This window comes from Anopheles coluzzii, chromosome 2 (assembly GCF_943734685.1).
Source record: "Anopheles coluzzii chromosome 2, AcolN3, whole genome shotgun sequence".
NCBI lineage: Eukaryota > Metazoa > Arthropoda > Insecta > Diptera > Culicidae > Anopheles > Anopheles coluzzii.
Genome location: NC_064670.1, coordinates 34,744,841 through 34,767,527, shown reverse-complemented (window position 1 = coordinate 34,767,527; position 22,687 = coordinate 34,744,841). Strand labels below are relative to the sequence as shown.

Below are 22,687 nucleotides of genomic sequence, written 5' to 3'. Positions count from 1 at the left end.
AACACCACCACTGACAGTGGATTGTATTGGAACAGACAGCTCTGACAGAAGTCGTTGAAAACACACACACACATCATGTAACAGAAAAGTTGTGTTGTTTCGCAAAATTTAGTGTGTAAATAAGGGTTTTAGCTCGCCGGTTGGCCGATTCTTAGCCAGAGTGCCGATCAACCGCCCGGTACTGCCAGCATGCTTCACATATACCGCACTACAGCTCGTTCCAAACGAGCGCTCATCGGGTATGGTCACATCCGGCAGATACTAGTGCCACCGACCGGGAGGCAACAACGATCACCCTTATGCTGGCCGATACGGCATTGCAGTGGTAATGCAAGCGTGGATACAAAGCATATACAGGGAGAGTTGCACATTAATTTTTGGTTTGTTTTTACATGTTGTAGCCAATGTGCGAACGTTCGACACAATGCTTTCCACGCGCCGTGCGGAAGCGAGAAAAAGCATACTGGTGCAGGTGAGCTCGGAACGATCGTACAACGAGCTGTACCACTACTGCTCACAGTTTGGCACAATCCAAAGCTCGCACCACTACCGGGTGGATGGCGACGGGGATGGCGATTGCCATTACATACTGCTCGAGTTCGGCTCGTCCGCTGAGGCGGATGCGGCCATGCAGTCCGGTGTGTTCAGTACCGAGCGACCGGGTGTCCGGGCCCGGTCAATCTTTCTCTGGTTCCGCACCGGTCCCAAACCGAAGCTAATTGCCCAGGAGGAACCGAAACGGTCGCTTTCCCTGATCGACGGCACCCAGCCGATACAGGAGGCGGAACTGAATGGGCTCCTGACGGCAGCGGAAAGCATCGACGACCAGGTGACCGTTCTGCACCGCGTAACGAAGCTTAACGATCTCGGAAAACGGTTGCGCTTCCTAGCCGTGCGACAGTTGGAATCTTCCCTGCAGGGTATGTTCCCCCAGGCAGTGGCGCATCCGTTCGGTTCCTCCGTCAACGGGTACGGCCGGATGGGCTGCGACCTGGACGTGATAATGGATCTGGACTCCCGGTCCGGGGAACCGCCGATTCGAACCTCACGGCTCGTGTATCACACCAAAGCAACCAACCCGAACGAGCGGACGCAGGTACAGCGGCAGCTGGAATCGATCGGTGACGTGCTGCAACTGTTTCTACCGGGCGTGAACAGTGTGCGCCGGATACTGAAGGCACGTGTACCGATCGTCAAGTACCATCACGAGCATTTGGACCTGGAGATTGACCTCACCATGAACAATACGGCGGGCGTGTACATGTCCGAGCTGCTCTACCTGTTCGGCCAGCTGGACGCTCGGGTCCGTCCGCTCACGTTCTGCGTGCGCCGCTGGGCACAGTCGGCCGGGCTGACGAATCAAACGCCCGGCTACTGGATTACCAACTTTTCGCTCACCATGCTGGTCATGTACTTCCTGCAACAGCTGGCCCGCCCCGTGCTACCGTCGATCAACCGACTGATTCAGCTCAGTGCCAGCTGCCCACCGCAAACCAGCGCACCGGTCACGCGGTTCGGCGAGGGGGAAACCGAATGGGCTTACACGTTCCTTAAAAATCCTTCCATCTACGGTTCGTTCCGTAGCGAGAACGAGGCGACGCTCGAGCAGCTGTTGGTGCAGTTTTTCGAGTTTTACTCACAGTTTGACTTCAGCCAGCGCGCAATCAGTCTCAACCTCGGCTCCACTATACTGAAACCCGACCACAGCCCGATGTACATCGTGAACCCGCTGGAAACGGTGCTGAACGTGAGCAAGAACGTTAATCTCGAGGAGACGGAACTGTTTCGGATGCAGGTACGCAATGCGGTGTGGCTGCTGGAAGCGCACGGGAAGGAAACGGGCGCACCGACCGAACCGTGGGGTCTCGTGAGCCTGTTCGGTCCGAAGCAGCAGGAACGCATTACGCCGCAGATGTTCTTCACCAAACGGCTGCTGAATGTGAAGGACATCTTCGATGAGGTGCCGGCGGACGCACCGACACAGTATCGCAACCCGGCCGTTAAGAGCCAGGTGGCGGCCATACAGCGCGCGACAAAGGCGGAACTGCACAAGCTGGGAGCGGGAGGTGGTGGCGGTAGCAGCAATCGAACGGGCGGCGTAGAACCGAGGACATCTTCCCCGATGGAAGGCACGGGCGTAAAGCTAAAGCGAAACACGAAACGGCGGTGATAGGGGAGGGGCGTCGGGGCGAGAAGAGTTAGGTTGGTTTGCGGGGAAGGTTAATAAAAGTGAGTGACGACACACTAACGAGTTAGCGGAAATCCAGATGAGAAGAAAATACGTTTTTTAAGTTTGATTTCTTTATTTCATACAAGTTTTTCGTACTCGAGCAAAACGTGTTTCACGTGCACATCGATCGATCCAACGTCACACAATCACTAGAAAAATTAACGTGTCCACCTACCACCACAAACCGCGTGTGTGTGTGCGTGAAGAGGGAGCGAGTAAAAGAGCATCACTTTCCACGTGGGCCATTTCCACTCAACACATTTCCCGCCCCTTTTCTGCGTCTTTCGGAGTTGTTTGCGTACATTTTCGTAATCGTACCATCATGTTCACGCCTGCTTCCTCTTTTCCGCGTCATCCAACACACACATACGCAGCTAACAAATGTTTGTCGCTTTACGTTCGAAGCTATCCACCGAGGAGGAGGAGATCATTGTCGCCCTGTTCTGGATGGTGAAGCAACCTAAACCACAAATATGTGCACATTGCGTGTGTGCGCACACATATACAAAAAGGACACAAAACATGAACGTGCCATCGAAAGCGTGTTACTCCAAAGTTTTGGAGAGAGAAAAAATATTCAAAAATGGGTCGTGTTTCTCGGTTGTGTTTCGTCAAATTTTCCCTCCCCATGTTTTACACCCTCCCGCCATTGCTACTAAAACGAACTAGTTTCTAGTCATCAATATGCGCTACAACTAATCGGGATTATACGTATGTACAGAATGTGAATGATGTAAATGAATGGGTGATCATGCTTGTGCCGAACCGAATTCACAGCCACCCAGAAGCATCCAGCATATGGTGGCAGGATGCTAGGTGGTCAGTTGTCTATCTAAACGCCACCCGCAAGCACGCATTATATATATCTACTAGCGCTGACTAAAGGCTAGGAAAGGAAACACTCCGATCGATTGATTGATCGAGCAACAGAAAGAAAAAAAAAAGGAAAATAGATTCTAACTCTCGTACTACTAACAAACATCGTCGGCGATCGTCCTGAAGGACGTTTTTAAGGACGCACGAAACACACACACTCACACTAAAACGATCACTAGTTACATACATATATACGCTTTGCTTACTTCTTCTCCTCTTCATCCTACGAACGTCGCTCCCGATACTTAATATTCAAATGATTATACATGTCTGCCTCACTGTATTTGCATTTAGCTACATTCTACTACTAGTGCTTGCATGATGACTGTGGGTGGTATGTATGTGTGTATTTAGATGGAATTTGATTATTTTTTTCTTCACTTTTCTACTCCTACATTTTCATAAAACCTTCCTACATGTGCTAAAAAGAGCAATGCATTATTTACGTCTCTCTACCAAAACGAGCGCGTACGAGCGTTACGAGCATTCGGTACCTTTTACCGAAAACGACAAAAAGTTTGCCCCCAATTGGTTTCTTTTCAATTTTTGAACTGCTTGTTTTACTTTTGGTTAAAATATGTTTACTGCTTTCCGGATTTTTTTTGTAAACAATTGCTTTGGGAATATTTTTCTATAATTAACTTAGAAGGGGCTTGTTGATTGGCTTCAATCCTACTGACAAACTTAAAAAAACCCACGTTTACCAAAGAGCTAGATTTTTAAAACAATTAAAAATTGGCTGCTGTTTAGATTAAAAATGATCAAACATCTATTTTGTAAAAAAGAGGTTTAGAAACATTCTAATAAGTTGTTCAACATTGCTTTTGATGTTTGGGAAATCCTTTGAAGAAAAGTGTGCAAGTTGTATGAATTAAGGAACGCTGGAAGTTGATGGATTCAATAATTGATCAAATACAAAAAAAACCCAAATAGTTACAGTTTCACTCTTTTTTTTTAAACACGATCGTTGTAAACTTTTGCTTTATGCTCACACTACCTTTTCCGTCTATCCAAACTGAAAAGATTTGCTTCACAAAATCTGGAAACATCTTAACATTTGTTCTGTGAAATGTGGGTAAAGTTACGTCCAAAAGTGACAATTTTAGGTGTTCTGTGACTTGTTTTAATGTTCACTTTTCTTCCCCTCAATAGAGTATCGATTCAAATAATGTCCGTACAAATGAGTAGTTGGTTGGTTTTGTGCACTCTCTCTCTCTCTCTCTCTCTCTCTCTCTCTCTCTCTCTCTCTCTATCCAAAACGTATTTTTTGCAGACTTTACAGTGGTTGTAAATTTTGCGTTTACATTAATCGCTAAAGTTTCCCATCCTCAAAACCTGTGCACATTCTATACTTCCTTCACAGAAGCTGTGGGCCTAAAGTAAATCCCCCCTCGACACGCGTTTATAGCAAGAAAATCAGTAGGAATTAAAGTAGGATTAAAATAAATTAATTTGGGGAATTTGGGGAGAGGCGTTGGGGCAAATGGCGTCATTGACTGGGACAGAAAGCGGGTGGGACGTAAGATAGCGATCGTGTAGCGACTATCTTCGACAAAACAGGAAGACCTTACAGGTTGTGCTCGATATATCGATCACTCTTGACGATCGTCGTGTGTGTTGTGTGTGTCGAGCGATCGAGCAGCTCAAACTTAAAACTAACTACACAAAGCAACTGTACAAATGTGGAAAATACACAAAACGACACAAAAGAAGTAGGTTTAAGGGAGATTAACGAGAACCCCTGTACACGGTGTAATTTGGCCCTCTGCTTAATTGGCGAACCAACAAAACTACATACAACCAAGTGACAAACATTCCTTACAGTGTGTGTACCATTCGTGTTGGGTACCGGTAAACGGGATTGATTTATCTACTGGCCATTCCGGTTTGCCGTTGCTTTTCCATCAGCTACCGGAAGGATTGCGTTGTTGCGAGAATGGGAAGGGAAAGGATGGGGATGGGGTATCATTCTTATCATGTCTACTGTCGCCGGTTGTTGGCCACACCGGTGCGCTCGCGGCTGTCCTCCCGCCCGATGCTGTTCCGGCTGCGCGGTGGCGACGTATTGTTGGTCCCGTTCGGTCCGAGGCGTGTTTTGCGCGAGCGCTTAAATTTGGCCATATCCTCCCCGAACACGTCACCCGTCCGGAGTGCCGATATGAGGTCGTCGAACTCACCCTTGTTGTTGGGATCGGCCCCGGGGACGGGCCCACCGTTCGTGCCGTTCGAGTGCTTCGACTTGAGGCCCAGCTTGCCGGCGACTGAGTTGAGCAGGCCCTCCTTGGACTTTCGCTCGATCGTGCGCTTCTTTAGCTAAAACAAGGAGCGAGCGGGAAAGATCGGGTGTTAATTTCTGTAGGTTGGGTGCTCAATGCTTGGCACTTACCTCGGCCTCCTGCTTGGCACGCTTTTCCTCCTCCTCCTGGCGCCGCCGGAAGTTCTCATTGTCCTGCTTCGCTTCCATCAGCGCGGACAGGAAGCCGTCAAAGATGCCGAAGAACTCTTCCGGCTGCACGACGGAACCATCCTCACCAAAGAGCCGAACGGCACGATCGAACCTGGGGAATAGAGAGAAATGGGAAATAGGGTATATGTAAAGCTTTTCTCCAGCAATTTCATCCCTCGCCATACCTCGTCTTCATGTCCTGGAACTGGTCCTCGAGCTCGGCGAATCGGACCGAAGCTTGGGCGTGGAATTCGCGCATCACCGGCAGGAACCGGTCGCCCGGCTGGGACGCACCGCTGCTACGGTGGAACTCGATCTCGCGGTTCACCTCGGCCAGCCCGGCCCGCAGCATCGTAATGTCCTTGTCCATCTCGCCGAGCGACACCTTGGACGCTTCCTTCACGTGCGGCAAATCCTCCTCCAGCGTCAGGATGTCCTTGAACTTCTTCTCGATGATCTGCACCAGATAGTGGAGCAGCGTGGTACCCTTGGCCGCACTGGACTTGGTGTCCGCTAGCCGGTTCAGCGAGGCCAACCGGAAGCCGGACGCATTGCCCCGGGCACCACGGTTCATGTAGTTGCCGAGCGCCAGCACGAGCTCGAGCAGCTTGCGCAGCTTGCGGGAGCGGGCGACCTCGCGGGAGGCCTCCATTACGCTGGCGATCCTTGGGGCGAGATCGTTCACGGTCACCTGGAACCGCTTCTTGTAGTGTAGGCTGCGCAACCGCTGCTCGTAGTGAGGTATCCTGGGAATTGGGGAAGGTGTGATAGATGATGAGAACATGATGGGAATAGGGGTCTCCGTGAGGTTCGGACTTACTTTGAGATTTCGTAGAGAAACCGGTCAGCACGTGCAAGGGAATCGATATCCTCGGAATGCTCGTCCAGCAGGGCACGCTCCTCGGCCGATGGAGTGAACTTCAGGAGTTGCTCTACCATATCGATTGGTAGTTGCTCGTTGGAGTCCATCGACAAGATTGCCCTAGAATTCGGGAATAGTCGTTAAGTGATGATCCTTTCGTGTGATATGATCGAGTGATGTTTGAATTGGACTTACTTGGAGATCTCCTCATCAGTCATCTTGAGCTTGCTGAGGAGGATGGTACAGTTCTGCGCCCGTCGTCCATCAATTACCGACAAAATCTTAGCCTTATTCTTTCCGATCAATCGAAGATCCTCGATGGAACCATCATTCTGTTCACAGACAGGAGTATAAAATACGACATTAGAGAACATGCTGATGAGGTTGAAACTAGTGATGGGATAAATGAAGTTTTCGTGGGAATCTATTCCGACTAGCTCCACAGTTTTCTGGAATCTATTCCGCATAGTCGGAAACGACTCTGGAATTGGAATTGACTCCAGAATCGGTTCCGGAATCGAAATTGGCTCCGAAATCAGAATCGGCTTCGAAACGGAGTCGGTTTCGACATATCCATAAGAACCCAAAGATTTTACTTATTTATAGCTGCAAAAAATCAAAATGTATTTGTAAACGATCCATTTCCATTGAGATTCCTTCGTGGTGACTGATTTCGCTTCTGAAAGTACGTATGTCAATTCAAGAACTGATTCTCATTCCGGAGAACTAATCCAATTCCATTTCTGGAGTCAATCTGGAGTTTTTTACCGAAGCAAATTACGACTCCAAGGTCGATTCCGATTCCGGAGCTGATTACGATCCCGAAAAAGATTCTGGAGCTGACTCCGGAATCGAATCTGCAGATAACTCCAGAATCTGCACCGGAATCAAATCCATTATAGCATCGGAACCAGCTCCGGAATTGATTTCGACTTCGAAATCGCTATCGGGTAGGTCCAATTCCGAGCTCCCAGCACTAGTTGAAACTCTCACACAAATACACAAATACAAACACGTACACTTACCGCAACACCGTTCTTTTGGTAGGCGGAGAACAGCTTATCGATCGACTCGAGCTCGATGCTGTTGTACCACTTGGTGTCGTCCAGCTCGCTCCACACCGTGCCCTGCAGCTTGCTGTCGGGCAGCTTGGACCAGTTGAAGCTCTTGAGCGGGTTGGCCGGCTGCGGTACGTTCTTCTTGGGCGCTTCGGGCGCCTTCGGAGCGGCCGGTGCCTGGGGCCCGCCGGCCGGCGCCACCTTCGGCAGACCGCCCGGAGCGGGCGGTGGCGGCGGTGCGGCCGGCATCATCATGGGCGGCGGCGGCGGCGGCGGCAGCTTGCAGGCGGGCGGCGGCGGAGGCGGCGGTGACGTGGCCTGCCCGTTGCAGTTCGCACCCTGCAGGCCCGCCACCTTCTGGTCGTCCGGGATGCTGCCCTCGGTGACGAGCCGCTCGAGCCGGAGCCGCTCCTGCTGCTCGCTCACGATCCGGTGCTGCAGGTCCTCGGCCCGCATCTCCGCATTGAGCGCACGCTGGACCGCCTGCGAGTGGTTGGCACTTTCCTTCTCCAGCCGCTCGCGCATGCGCGCCAGCGCCGTCTCGAGGTCTTCCTTTTCCTGCGTCCGGTGGTCCAGGTCCTGCTCCTTCTTCGCCAGCCGGGCCACTATTTCCGCGTTCTCGCGCTCCAGATCCTCGGCCCGAGTGCGGGCGGCCACCAGCTCTTCCTCCTTTACCAGCAGCTTCACCACCTTGCGCACGTCGATCGCGAGCGGTGCCACGTCCGGGTCCTGCAGCTTCAGCGAGGCCGACGCCACCGAACCCGTCTCGGAGCGCTTGTCCGCGCCCGGTGCGTCCGGATCGAGACAGTCGCTGGCCGGGCGTTCCTCGTGCTGCAGCACGAGCTGCTGCACGACCCGATCAAACAGCAGCCAGTGCTGCGCGTTCGGGCCCGTCGTGGGCGGCGGCAGCAGCAGCATATGCTGCAGCAGCGACAGCAGATGCGGGTAGGCCGGCGAATGGCTCAGCTTGCGCCGGATCAGATCGAACATCGCCGACGCGCTCTTGGTATCCACGTGCTCGTGGTCAAACTTGCGCGCCAGCTCCTTCTCGTCCTCGTTGCGCACCATCTCGAAGAAGTCCAGATGGCGGTTCAGCGTGTCGTTCTCGTGCTTGCGCAGCTTGTCGATGACGGGCTGGATGCCGAGCATCAGGAACTCGTACCGCAGATGGAGCCGAAACTCGAGATTCTCCTGCCCGGGGCCGTAGTTCAGCACGGCGTTGATGAACGACATGATCGCCGTCTTGAGGTTGACATCGTCCCGGTACGCGCCGGTCGAGCGGTCGAGATCGTTCACGATGCCCTGGAAGCGGGCCCGCTCGGCCGCATACTCCTGGTAGTTGAGCATCGCGTTCAGCACCTTCTTGTGGCCGCCCGGCACGAGACAGACCGCACCGAGTATCTCCAGCGCGGCAATCTTCGTCTTGATGTTGTCCGCCGCCAGCGACCGGGCGATCGTATCGATCCCGGTCGGGTGGGCGAGCACATGGGATCGGCCGGTCGAGTTGTTCATGAGCGCCTTGATGCACCCGATCAGGCTGGTGTGCAGCGGGCTGTTCGCTACCCGTATGTCGAGCGCCTGCAGCAGCTCCAGCAGGGCCGGCAGCCCCTGCAGCTCGATAAAGCGTATCACGAAGCTGTGGGCCGAGGTGCGCAGTGCCGTCTTGAGCGCATCGAACAGTGCGGTTTGCGATTCGATCTTCGGCCCGTACTCGTGCGTTGGCGACTCGTCCGGCGCGCAGGCTTTCAGCTGCACCGCCATATCCTTGAGCCGCTCGATGTAGTGTTCCGGCGACGGCGGTACGGTTTGTAGCGGGGTGCCGTTGGGCCCACTGTCGAGGGGGCTTTTGCGCGAGCAGTAGATTTGCCACTTCTTCTGGGGCGGCAGGCTCATCATGGCCGCCTTGTTCGGTGCGGTCAGGTCGAGCTCCTCGACCAGCTCGGCAAACTTGCTGTCGAGCTCGTCGATCGCCGGCATCGGCTGGGTGGGTGTGAGCGTCTGCAGGGAGAACACACCTTCCACCACACAGATTTCGGGTGGTTCGTCATCCTGTGGAGAGAAGAAGGAGAAGGATCGAAAAAGAGAGAAAATCAGCATTATGTCAATCTTGTGTGGCGATAATGATATTATACGCACTTTTTTAAAGAATATAAACATAAAAATTTTCTCCACAAAATGTATTAATCTCAAAAGCAGTTCCATCCAGTGAAATTTATCACAAATACTGGATGAAAAAAAAGAAAATAATTTTTCCAACTACACCTCCCTACACTTGTGTTTTGGACGAAACGATTGAAGCACGATGGCCTGCCATATTCCAGGTTGCTTTGATCAAATAATCAAGATAGCACAAGTGGTCCATCATTGCGGCGAATTTAAATTGACAGTTAATTAATTAGTAAAGTCGCTATGAAAACTATAAAATTGCAATGCAAGGTTCGTCGCTTGATCTACAAATTTTTTGTTTCGAACTTTTCATTGACATTTCAAAATCTCGCTGTGCTAACTCGCACCACAAAAGACTAACTTTAGAGTTTCTTTAAACGCCAATCACCTTAACGCGAAAACCACAGCGGGTTCCGAACGTTCGATTAATTTCCCATCCAAAATTTTCGCGAAATCTTTAATCCCTTTTCGCTCCCCTGAAAAAAAACCGTGCAAATTAGGCAAACAATTGCACCCTGCTTAGCCCGAGCACGATTCAATTACCCAGCCCATAATGTGTTGTTAGCCTTATTTATTAGATGCGCTGCCTTTTTTTACCATAAAGCGCGTGGCTTCTGCTGTGTATGGGCACCGAACGGATCCCGACCGCCAGACCGTGATCATTTGCTCCCATTTAAACATGGTCGGGATGATTGGTATTATTCAATTTGTTCAATTTACTCCACCTACAATCCGATCCGTTGCGGTTTGCCCCTCACCTCCTTTACTCTCTTCTGCCCACTGTCTGGGGGGTGGTTTGAAGAACCAAGGAAATTGGGGCCGAAGCGAAAGAATGGATCCGGATTTGAGCAAGCAACTGAGGCCGGAAATCGGATATGGTCGGAGCGTACTCGGAAAGCATTACTGTTTTGCGTTGCTTGAGAGAGCAAAGTACGGTGCCAATGTGCTTTATGGTTGCCTTTCTTCCCGGTTGCTGTTGACCTGGAAAGAGGCAGTGGGCTGTCGGTAAAGGTCAGATCATGCGGAATGATCATGCTGTGAAATGTGATGCTGAACTGAATCTGAATCTGATGACGTGAGCGTTTGGCAGCTAATGCGTTCGTTTAGGAAAGGAAATAGTCCATTTTTGGAGGGGGGGGGGGGGGGGGCGGTATAAACCGGCAGAGGAAACATTAGGCCGTAGATTATGATTGATTAGGTACCGTGTGCCCAACATTCGAAGGGCTGCCGTTTGATGCGCAGAGTTTTGGGATGAAACCGATCAGCAGTGGCTATTTGGAATGTCGAGCAAAGGTCTGGTTACAGAAACGGAACTAAAAATCGGTATCACTGGAGCAACGCTACTACTATCAACACCGTCCGAAGGTCAGCAGGCGTGAGAAGCATCCCCTGCCAGCGTAAGTAAAAGAAGCACTTTACTATAATAACTAAGCGCGGTTGCAGTTTTCTTGCAAATATTCCGTTTCATTTCCCACGCAAACTGAACCTGAGCTTGTGATCTTGTTTCGAGCAATGGCTGATTTTGCAAGATAAACTTCCCATCTGAATTGATTTTAAAACGCTCTGTGTAGTTTGATAAGTTTGGGACCGGGTCTGGGACTGTCATTGACACCGATTTTGGGGAAGGTAAAATAAAGTGAAAGATTGCTTGTTAAAATCTACCACAGCTGGCAGCGAGCGAGTAGTAACAGCTGTCTTGCTTGCTGGCCCCGTAGCGATTGCTTGTGCTTTGGTGATAAAGCTGTACGATTTTTCTTTGACTCTATGTTGATAGCAATGGTGTGAACAAGTTTTTACACGTACTTAATGGTTCCATACTTAATGGGGTACTTTCAAGGTTTATTGGGCAGGGAATGACACTCATTTAATGATGTTTTGTTTGGAGTATTTGGTAATTGCTCTGTTCAGCAAATGGAATGCCTTTTTATAAACAATATGTCATTTTGTTTGTCGAACGGTGAAAAGAATTGTTTTAATTTAAATTAGCGTTTTTACGGTTTTGGCCGTATTTTTTGGCGAAAAAATATGTATTCAACTTATTAACGCATTTGAATCCGGTTCATTTCAATAGTTAGTTTAATAATATTATATAGATTAAAGTCTTATCCAAGTTTTACATACAACTTTGTCATAAATTAATAGAACGTCGATCTGATCTTCATGTAAAAAGATTATGTTTCCTGTTGATCAATAACCACTACCAGTCCATATCTCACTCCATCACTCAGAGGTGTAATAAAACGCACATAAATTAGCCTGAGCTACTACACATAACATCCGTAAAACGATGATCATTGTGCTTTACTTATCCCTCCTCCTTTCGATAGAGTTCCCTCGCACCCATTAGCTTTTATCATACAATCATGCGCATTCTGCATCTGATCGTATTGGGCAACAGAGAAATAAACTCTACTGTACGCGATAAATTATGTCACCCTCAGCGCTCTGCAAAGGAAACACACATCGATTCGTAAATGCAAAACCGCTCGCAAACTCGTGCGGCTGCACTCTCCCAGGAATAACATTACCATTAACACCGTGTCGTTTTTTCTTCTTCTTCTTCTTAATGCGTCTGCATGCTAATGCACGATCGATCGGACACATTAAAGCCACTGCTCATAATCAATCGTCCTGCCCGGTACGCGCAATCCGGTTTGCGCCGCTCGTTACCGAAGCCCAATTACACAATGCCGCGGGTGATGCTGCCGATGCCAGGCACGGTGAAGGACTCAACGCCGCCGAAGTTGGTAGTTGGCGCGTACTTCATAGTGCGAAACAATCGCGATAAAAGGCCCATAAGGTAAGGAGGACAAAAAAAAAAAACAAAATCAAAACCTTGAAAAATAACCCCCCCCCCCGCGCGGCATATTAACACCTTTGGCGGCTAAATTATGGCAGGATGGGTTTTCCTTATTGTGCCTCTCGTGCCATTAACGGGCGGTTCGAATATGCATTGCAAAGTATAAATGCTCGTCAAAATATTGCTCCGTCGAGCGTAACGCTATTTCAGCCTAAGAGGCGACGAGATGGACCGACGAGTGCTCAGACCGTGACTCTGAATGTCAGTGTCAAAGACGCACGACGCACCGAAGGACGAACAGAGTACGGTGGGGGAGTGCGTTGGGGTCCGGCGAGCATCTGTCCGGAGGATGTGCACGTATCAATGGGTTCAGGGTTGGCCTTTCTTCTTCTATCTCTCCTTGGGACCGTGGGGAGACTCGCGGAGATCAATTTCGCCAATTATGGAAGTTTATGAGACCTTTTATGAGTGATGCTTCTGCTGCTGGGGGCGTAATTTGCGTACCGCATACAAACGAACAGAGGAGCAACAACAACAAAAATCAGTCAGTTGATCTTGGCATACTTTTTGGTGGTGTCTCTGCTTCCTTACTGGGAAAAAGGTAATTGCTCAATAAATTGCTTTTTTTGTAATTTCGTAAAAAGAATGTCTAGATTGGCAAGGCAAGAGAGTGATCGTGGAAATGATCAACCAAGGATAGTGGGAAGAAGGAAATGGTAAACATTTAAACTCATTGCTTCATCAAGTGACATCCTGCACTTCCTTGGGATTAATGATAAAATCATCTGTTTCCATAAAAGTATTTCTGACGACTGTTTATTGTTTGTTGCCCATATTGTGATTGATAGCAATTAACATTCACAAAAGTGTCCTTCTCTCGGCGTTCGAGTTGAATGTTTCCATTCCAAACTGTTATGGTTTAATAAAATTGCAATCGATGGTCCGCTCTGTAAGGACGTGTGAAGGGATTTGTACTGCAAATTTCAGACGACAATTATTATTACGCTGTTTTGCGATAAAATACAATCAACTCAATCGATGGCTAAAAGTGCTTTTCTCTCTCTAAGGTTATCTATTGCGCTCACTCACTAAATCATGCTTTTATTTTATGATCTTCAGTTAATGTCGCACTAGCTCTAACAGCGCTCGTTATATCATGCTTCTGGTGGTGCTTGCGTAGCTTGGTACTTGGCGTAGCTGCTCCGGATATGGTCATCGTACATGGGTGCCATTTAATTACCAATAAACACTCATTTATCTTAGGCGCCCGAGTGTCGTACTCATGACCATGGCATGGGAAAGTACGTTGGGTGCGTTTTTATTGGAAATGTTCGCAAAACATAGGGATGGCCAGTTCCAGTATGACGCTAAATCATGTGCCAGTTAGTCAACGATCAAAAATGTTATAATAAATCATGGTCGACTGGAGCAGTATCGACCGTGGAGAAGGGTTCGTTCGCTTCCCTTAGGTATCGATCGTGGTAGCATTAATTGAAATGCATTCAATACGGGAAGTAAACTCTTTCCTCAAGGATTCGAGCGCGGGAGCGGGAGTGAGCGAACACGCGCGACACGGATTGAAAGGGCTTCGGTTAGTCACTCGCGACACTATGATCGCGGGCATCTGTGGTAGCGAGGCTACCACCGATCACTACCGCAGGGGCACGCACGATCGATAGTCGGTGCATATCGCGTACATATTCGATATCATGATAAATTGCTTCTATCGATCGTTCGCCGCATGCTCTTGATATAATCAATCGGTTGAAAGGGTTGAACCCGACAGCGATCGTGGCTTGGGAAGCCCGCCATGTACCGCCGGTGGAGCAGTTCTGTTTTTGAAATTTTATTCCGATACCTCCCCTCTCCATCAGCGTGACAGCGCACCGTGCTCCGCTCCACAGAAAACGCGGAAGTATTTGAAATTCTCGTCCACCGTTTGCAGCGCGTTTGCATCCTGCCCGGATCTGTAACGGTGCGGTGCGCGTGCGGCGCACACACACGTGTTGATAAATGATCGCCACACCGAATCGACAGGTCACCGGCCGTCGCACGCAGTATCTACTGGTGGTGGCCGCTGGCGACGCATCGTCGTCGTCGTCGCGGCAAATCCGGAACCGATCGATCGAATTTAAGGCGCTCTTTGGTGTGGCTGCTGTACGTATATTGTAGGTTATTGGTAAGCTTAAACCTCTCGCGCCCCAGGAGTTCTTTCACGCTGGCGGCAGCGTTGCTTTCCATCGGGAGGAATGAATCGAACGCACATGCTGTCGTGCGAAGCGGGAAAGCACAAGGCGCGAAACGTTTTATTCAACACCGGGACCGGTGATTTAACCGATTGGGTTTGGGAGCGGCGGGGTGACGTTGCGGCTGTGATCAGTGGTTTGTGGGTAACATTATCGTTAGTGAATGACGGTAGTTTAATCGAATTAGATCCAATATCGTAGGCATCGAAGAGAGACCGCATTAAAACACGATGTTTCGTAACAGATTTTCAATGGTTTTTCGATGGAAAAAAACAGGGTTAGGGAGGATTTGGGTATGGCTTCAAACCAACGGAAAAGCTTTTTGTCAATTTTAAACAAAAGACTTCGTACAAGCGACGAACCTTCAAAGGGACGTGATTTTATAATACATCTTTCAACATGTTAAAACTGAGATTAAAATCATATGCATGCATTGTTTCCGGACGGAGCACATAGTTAAAGGTACCAAGAAACAATTGCGAAGTGTGCTTTGGCTAGACATAAAGTATTGAGAAGTAGATCAAGCTCTGCCTAACCATGACAGAACAAAAACGCTATGTGTAAGCGACAAATTTCACTACATAGACTAATCATAGCATATTTCTTCAGTATGATAGTATGTAGATCAGTATCTTATTTTAGTTTAGTTTTAGAGAGTGCTGCACTATGTTTTCTTATCTTAAATCTTACAAAAACAAACGTTGAGCCTGTTTAAGCTAAGCCTTACATAAGGCAAAACAAAAGATTTCTTGTAAGCAACGAACCCTCAAACGTGTTCAACTTTGCTATTGGTTTTTACCAGACGAAACTCTTAAGCTCAATAACTTTCCTTTGTGCGAGGATTGTTTACCATTAAAAAAACGAATATTTCATTCGATCGAAGTGTAGTGACAAGTACAAGATCGATTATTGCGATCGACAATAGAAACACAAACCTAGCGGTTGCAGAGTTACAAGCTGTTACAAGCACTGCAGTGTAGCAGTGGCAACAAAGGATCTTTCTTTATTATTACCCTTGCATCTGTGTTGTTGTGTTTTTTGTCCTTAACCAAGAAACAGGTTACACACAGTGTATGTGACCCGTATGCAACCGGTGCTTACCTGCAGGCAGCCACACCAGCCCCGGCGGCCCCGGAACGCTGGCATCTTCTTGTGCGCCTTGTAGTGTTTGTGCAGATTCGTCTGGTGGTAGTGCTGCTGGGCGGTCGGCTGTACGGTGACGGCCGTACCGTTGGCCGGGACGACGGTGTGTAGCGACCCCGGCACCGTCGTCGGCTGATAGAAGGCGTCGGCCGTGGCGGTGATGTTGCTGCTGTAGTTACCGGATGTGCCCTCCGGCGTGGTGGTGCCGCCGCTGTTTGTGACCGCCTCCTTGCATATGTGGGGCAGACTCCAGCTGCCGAGATCGGGCAGCCGCGTCCGCAACGTGGCCAAATTGATCGGGCACGTCGGGATACCCTGGAAGATAGAAAAGAGAGAGAGGGAGTCGTATGTTTAGTAAGGATCGTTTTGAAAGGTTTTTTTTTTGTAGTAAACAATTTACGAAAATATTATAAGTGAATGTCCATCGAGTTATACATGACACTTTGGCAGCCCACTTAAGGCAAAACAATTCACGAATGTGTTTACATAATTTTGAAGTACTGTTTTTTGCTGCTGCAACCATTCAACGCCGTTTAGGAAACTATCCTCGTCTCCACAGATCTCCGACGGCTTCCCTTCAAATTATGCCAACATTTGTGTGACGGTTGAGAGTGTAAAAAAAGCGTTTTTGTTGTTGTTGTGTCTGGCTAATGCTTATAAACATTCACAACCACACAAATGTACGGCAAATCCGGCACATCCGTTTGGTCGGGTTCGTTCGGATTCCGGTGGGAGAAAAGACATTATTGCTCGCACCGGGGCCGGAGCCTCGAGGAGGAGGAGCGTACACGGCGAGGGTGCATCGTGCGAATATTGGCCCCCGTCTGCCCGCGGTCAAATGGCCCATTAATTATGTGCATGCTTACGCGGCCCGGCCCAAGCCCATGTCCCCTCAGGGGGGGGGGTCTTACACATCGCGCTCTTGGGGGACGCGCGGTTTGATCTCTGACTTTGAGAAGTGTGTAGTTTTTGGTGTGTTATTGTTGTTGCTGCCCGTTGCCCGTATTTTTATCAAAAAAAAAAAAAAAACTTTCCAGCCTCTTCGCATTCGCCCTCACACCCTCACTTTCCATAACTTATGAACTTTCTTTCTTGCTTGTTTTTTTTTCTTTCGTTCGATGGGTTACCGCGATCGTTCATTTCCAAAGCGGCCGAAAACGCGCTGCGATTGGTGGTTGACCACTTTCGCTGCTCAAAATCAATCGTTTGACAGTAATTTGAATGATGCAACACAGATGCGGAATGGGGAATCGTGGGGTCGGTAATGTGATCGCAAAAATTGATGTGAAAAATGACATATACACATATATATGTGTGTGTGTGTGTGTGTGTGTGTGAGTGCGTTTGAAATGAGGCATGGAATTGACAGGGTTGTCACTGTGTACCATTTTTTTTTTCGCGCATTTTCTCTCCCGAGCGCCCCGGCGAATCTTAACGGTTGACCCCAGATTCGCTGTGCCGCTGAACCCACAGCACAACAAAACCTGTCGCGTAACGGCTTTGTTATGTGTGTGTGTGTGTGCTTTTTCCCTCTCGTCTACACGTTTACGATCGCACCCTTAAGAAAGCACTGGTGCGCCTCCCGCAAAGAAAGTGGCTCATTGTTGCGCGCTTGTCGTTTGGGTTGGGAATTGCTGGTGATGCTGGAGGAGCCCATTTTTCGTCGTTGGATCGGGGATCTCTTCCTTCTCTTTGAATTGTGACATGTGGTAAAGAAGATGGAGTAACTTTTTCATCTGTCGAAGATCATCGATGAGTCAGCACACACACAAATGCGTGCACACGGTTCGGGAACATTTCAGCATTGTTTTCTATTTTCGATGAATTTCTCCGCTTGAACGGGAAGGAACACTGTGGCGGGTGGCAAAGGTTGTGGGTTTGTGTCGCGTAAGCATTTTTTCTTCTTCTCTCGTTCCTTTTTGCGCCTCCCGTACGAATTACGAACATATAGGTGCGCGCCCTTTTACGATCGGGGGCCTTGTCTTTCTGTTTGTTTGTGAAGTGTGATGTAACAGTGCTAAATGTGTGTTTCGGTAAAATCAAAGTAGGTTGAAGGGAAGGAAACGGCAAAAAATAGCGTCAACAATCGGTTGGAATGCGAATAATTACTTCAGGAGACTTGTGGGTACAATCAACGGTTAGATTAAGATATGCGAACTGACTGTTGATTTTATGAGCAAAAAATCGTCTTAAGAATGTACGAAACATTTGTTTTGTTAGGTCACATTATCGAAAGTATCAAACATCTAAGTTTAAATTATTGTTGAGCTACTTAAGAGCTACCGAGCCATACGTTCATGCTCACAGTTAGTGGGGCCCTTTCCGTTGTAAGTTCGTAAGCTGAAATTTCAGCCTGTCAGCTGTTTGCATTGTATAGCAGTTTTCGAGCAGCTATCTAAGTGGGTATAATATACAGGTGGGCTTATCCCAAGGTGGATGAATTTAGAATGCTAATTTTTATCGCTTCTGCTTCTGAATGAAGATTTTAGGAGTGTTTTGAGTATCCATCAAGCCTCAAGAATGCTTGTTTGAACAAAAGTTTTTACCCATCCTGTCAAAAAGTGATATTCAAATTTGGTTTAAAAAAAAATACCATGAGACCACCTAGACTACATACACTTTGATTCTAGATTCCACCACGTGATCTCTTTAATACACCTTGGGGTAAATGTAAACAACACCGTGTTTTGCCATTTTTTCGAGCAGGTACTTGAATATAATTCTAGCTTTGAGGCTAGAATAATCTAGACTGAAAATTGCAGGCTAGTTTTATGTGTGGTTTTGTATGGAGTGTTTACATGATTTCAGCCTCCAACTGTCAAACTCCATACAAAAAACTGACTAGAATCGTGAAGGGCCCCAGTATTGTATTATTGAGATTTGCCTGGTATTTTGTTTGCCTTAGATATACTTACGTAAATAAAGGTAAGGACAGTATGATGATTGATAACGATCTATGTATTTTATAATTTATTTTTTGGATTGTCTTTTTAATACATACACAAATGTCGGCATATCTATGTAACCATGTAGCAGCACTTCATCTAAACATTTCATGCTCTTTAATACGTCAAACACCCATACACCCGTTTATGTCCATTATCATCGCCTCGTTTAGCAGTAGCAAAATGGAAACCCACCTGTCAGGCCGGTAAATCGAACATAGGTTCCCTAATTGGCTGCACTCATTACTTCCCCGCTCGGCCGCATTGTCTCGGCCCGCTCGCAACAATGTCCGACACGTTAACACCGATCGACAGCCAAACCTTCACCCAAGCTATTTTGCATCTAAAGCTTTCGCGATCTCACCCAGAGATCACCCCCTGCGGGCACTACACAAACGCTTACCGCTTAAAATCATAAAACGTGTGACGTGTGCTGTTTTGCCACAAAATCAGAGCACCGCGCGCTGATGACTGAATAAAGAAACCATTAGCGTGCCAGCAACGAGTCTGCGATCGGTGGCGGGCGATTAGGGCTGGCAAAGATTAGTGGTGTGCCCCGTCTGGAGTGGGAAGTCAACAAGAGCATTACGCTACTGCGCTAGGTGGTTACCTACTGCGGGTGCAGAATGCATCATTAATCATGCCACTAAACATGCCATCGGTAGCGTCCCACCGTAAGCACGAACACGTTGGCAAGCACGGAAAGGGGACTACAGTGGAGGCTGTGACTCGCGCATCGAAAAGCAAGATCGCACACCGGTTGTCCTTTGTGAAGGATGTGTGTACCCCGTGACGCGGTTGTGGCGCACCTCTGCGTAAATCCTTCAATTCAGCCTCAACTCTCGGGGCATTGGTTGTTAGAGAGACGTCTCCATCAACCCGCTGGTACGGATGGCCACTCACCATTGACCTTCGGCCGCACGAAGTGCCCGGTGCGGAACTTTCCTCGCGTGTAGCCTGACCCTTCACGTGACGTGTAGGAATGCACGAGCTGGTGCAATGCATTGGTGTGGTAGACAGACAGTTTGTCACCCGCTAAAGGGGCACTCAGGTGCATGCTGCTGACCCGGTTGCCTATATAAATACAGGGTGACGATGGAGGGGGGAAGCAAGCGTGTTCTGCAAACAATCGCCAAACCGGGCACGCTCTGCCCGCTTGATTGGGGAAAGTGTGGAAAAGTAAACCCTAGGCCCGCTCGATGGTTGTGGTTCCGGTGTAATGGAACCGTTGGCTGCACACCTGACCTGTGCACAATGTCGTGGTGTACGAGTGACCGCGGACACTATTTTCTGCCCGCTGCAGGTTTCTGATCTGACTATGGGGGCTTAGGAAAGTCGCCGGCTGTGTAAACATGGCAGCTGGAGGCAGGGTGTTCGTAGGGTAATTGTATGGGTTGGAGTTTATTTGGCTACCGTTATCTCCCGACCGTCCGGGAAAGGCAAACAACAACAATCTGGGATGCGGTATATTTTTGTGTGCTGCATGAACGTGAAGGAGATCTGTTTGGCAAACAAGTTCAAGTTCTCGCCATTGGAAGATATCATTAAGATAATGGCGATGTAGTAATGTGGAATGTGATGTGGGTTAAGAGTAAAGATAAAGGTAGGGAACAGACGTTATAAAAAAGCATCACATGCACCAGAGTTGTTTGATGGTAACTGGTAAGAAGATCTCTTTTGTTCGTCTATTACTAGGTTGGTTTAAATAAAACTGTTCCCTATGGGAGAACAGCATTTGCTGATGGAACATGCATTTATTTCGTGCAAAAGAAAATGCAACAAAGATATTCAAATGGATCGTGATCAGGTTGTGTAGTTTAAAAAATATTGATTTGAACTGTTTTAAAATGAGGAAATTTAGATGTTTTATGACGAATTTGGATTAATTTCATCGGTTTGTTTTTAATTGGCTTGCAAGAATTTAAAATTTCTAGATTTACAAATTTCTTACGGTTCTTATACTCTTAGATTTGAAGTTATTGTACCATTGATTAATTAGATGATTGAAGATGAATGAGTTTAGGTCATTGCATTTCATGCGATCACCAGGCTTTGGGTGGTCGGGAATATTCGACTCAATCGGTGCTCGATGCTCCTCATATTAGTCTGTTGTGCAGCTCTAGGTTTGAAATTACGATAATTGACACCATCTGATTAAAACGATCGTGGTTCTTATCAACCAATCTTCCTTAATTACTTAATTGCATTACTTGCTTACTTATCCAGCGCGACAACCGCTTTGCGATCTTGGCCTGCCTCAGGAGTGTCCGAAACCGCTCACGGTCTCGCGACTTCGTCTCTCGCCAAGCCGTTACCCCGGCCTTAATGGCGGACGCCTCCACGCAATCCTGCCATCTCAATTTGGGCCTACTACGCCTCCTCTGTACTTGTGGACGACCTAAAAGGACTTTACGGACTGGGTCGTCCATTTCCATGCGTACAACTTGGCCAGCCCACCGTAGCCTGGCGAGCTTGATACATCCTACGCCGTACATCTCGTATAGCTCGTCATTATAACGACTCCTTCCACACATACGGGGCCAAGAATCCTTCAGAGCATCTTCCTCTCGAACGTGGCTAATAGGGTCTCGTCAGATTTGGACAGTATCCATGTCTCAGAGGCGTATGTGAGTACCGGTACTACATAGGTGCTATATAGTCGCAGCTTCGTCCGTCGGTACTGGTTCTTTGAGATAAAATGATTTCTCAGACTATAGAATTACCGGTTGACCCGAGATATGTGAATTGTGCAACGACTTTTAAAGTGAGTTAACCTATTGGTATTATTACTATTATTATTATTATTATTATTATTATTATTGGTGCTATTATCGGTAAGGCTGCTGATTTAATCAGTTTGGTCTTTGCCTTGTTTATCTGCATTCCGAGGTTCCATGCCGCCTCCTCGTTCTTTTGGTAGGCTTCTGCTACATAGAAGAGCCGCAGACCAATCATATGGAAGTAATAACAAAAGAATGTGCCTATTTAACAGATGCAATAATTCAAAAACCCACAGCTAGACAAATTCATACGACTATTTTAGACTTTCTTCCACTTCCCCCAATACAACTAAAAAACAGCCAATCAGTGGAATGGGGAAAAGTATGGCGAAATTTGAACTGCAATAAGCTTAATTCTAATCAAAGAAGTACATATTATCTATTAGAAAATGAAAAAATAATTTGCGAAGAACTTAAATTCAAACAAAAATATAAAGAAATAACTGACCCACATTGTACTTTTTGTGGAAACAAAGACAATTATGAACACAAATTTAAAACATGCAAAAAAAAGAACAATACTGGAGGATGTTTTCAGAAATAGTAGTATTTTATAATATAAGGCTCCCTACATTTGTTGAAATGTTAAGACCGGAATTAAAAAACTTGAATTCAACAAAACGTGCGAAGGCTATGAGTCTATTCGTAAATTATATAGAACTTATAGAAAACAAACAGATATTTGAGGTATCGGATAAACATGAACTTAAAGCTTTGATAGGATAATTAGTAGATAAGAACCTTCTATTGTATTGTTTTAATAAAAAAATGGTATTATTACTATTATTATTATTATTATTATTATTATTATTGGTGCTATTATCGGTAAGGCTTATATGATATGTTTATATCATCAGCGTATGCCAGGATCTGGATTGACTTATAGAAGATGGTTCTCGAAGTCTCCACCCTAGCGTCCTGGATGGCCCACTCTAGGGTAGACCTTTGGTGGTTGCAAAAGGCCCTGAGAGTTTTCCATCCATCTTCACCTGGCAAGTGTCGTTGGTGTCATAGCCATTCTAACTAGACTTATCAGTTTGGCTGGGATTTCAAAATAGCTCATTGTGTATTTTAGTTTTACTCTGACTATGCTATCATATACGGATTTGAGGTCAATGAATAGATGGTATGTGTT

At 47.5% G+C, this 22,687-nt stretch overlaps 2 protein-coding genes across 6 annotated transcripts in view; one reads left to right on the top strand and one right to left on the bottom strand.

Annotated features, from left to right (window-relative positions):
• The first annotated feature begins 18 nt into the window (after nucleotides 1–18).
• Nucleotides 19–2,279, top strand: LOC120947241 (poly(A) RNA polymerase, mitochondrial). The gene is made up of 2 exons (XM_040362400.2): nucleotides 19–325; nucleotides 402–2,279. Exons 1-2 carry the CDS (start codon nucleotides 190–192, stop codon nucleotides 2,168–2,170), a joined length of 1,905 nt encoding a protein of 634 aa, XP_040218334.2. The 5' UTR covers nucleotides 19–189; the 3' UTR covers nucleotides 2,171–2,279.
• Nucleotides 2,280–4,819: 2,540 nt separating this feature from the next.
• LOC120947239 (disheveled-associated activator of morphogenesis 1) overlaps nucleotides 4,820–22,687 on the bottom strand; it is a 57,157-nt gene continuing 39,289 nt past the window's right edge. For 3 of the 5 annotated variants that reach the window (XM_040362394.2, XM_040362393.2, XM_040362395.2), the window contains exons 3-9: nucleotides 15,786–16,142; nucleotides 7,434–9,521; nucleotides 6,610–6,746; nucleotides 6,373–6,534; nucleotides 5,738–6,298; nucleotides 5,493–5,664; nucleotides 4,820–5,419 (exon numbers count right to left, since the gene is read on the bottom strand). In XM_040362394.2, coding sequence (XP_040218328.1) covers nucleotides 5,087–5,419; nucleotides 5,493–5,664; nucleotides 5,738–6,298; nucleotides 6,373–6,534; nucleotides 6,610–6,746; nucleotides 7,434–9,521; nucleotides 15,786–16,142 — 3,810 coding nt within the window. In that variant the 3' untranslated portion in view covers nucleotides 4,820–5,086. Of the gene's footprint in view, nucleotides 5,420–5,492; nucleotides 5,665–5,737; nucleotides 6,299–6,372; nucleotides 6,535–6,609; nucleotides 6,747–7,433; nucleotides 9,522–9,608; nucleotides 9,781–15,785; nucleotides 16,143–22,687 lie in introns of those variants that run through there. The other 2 variants (XM_049607055.1, XM_040362398.2) reach the window with 2 other exon arrangements.

Coding starts and splice junctions, on each gene's coding strand:
- LOC120947241 (XM_040362400.2), top strand. CDS start 190: ATGCTTCACATATACCGCACTACAGCTCGTTCCAAACGAGCGCTCATC. Junction 326..401: donor GCCGATACGGCATTGCAGTG/GTAATGCAAGCG, acceptor TACATGTTGTAG/CCAATGTGCGAACGTTCGAC.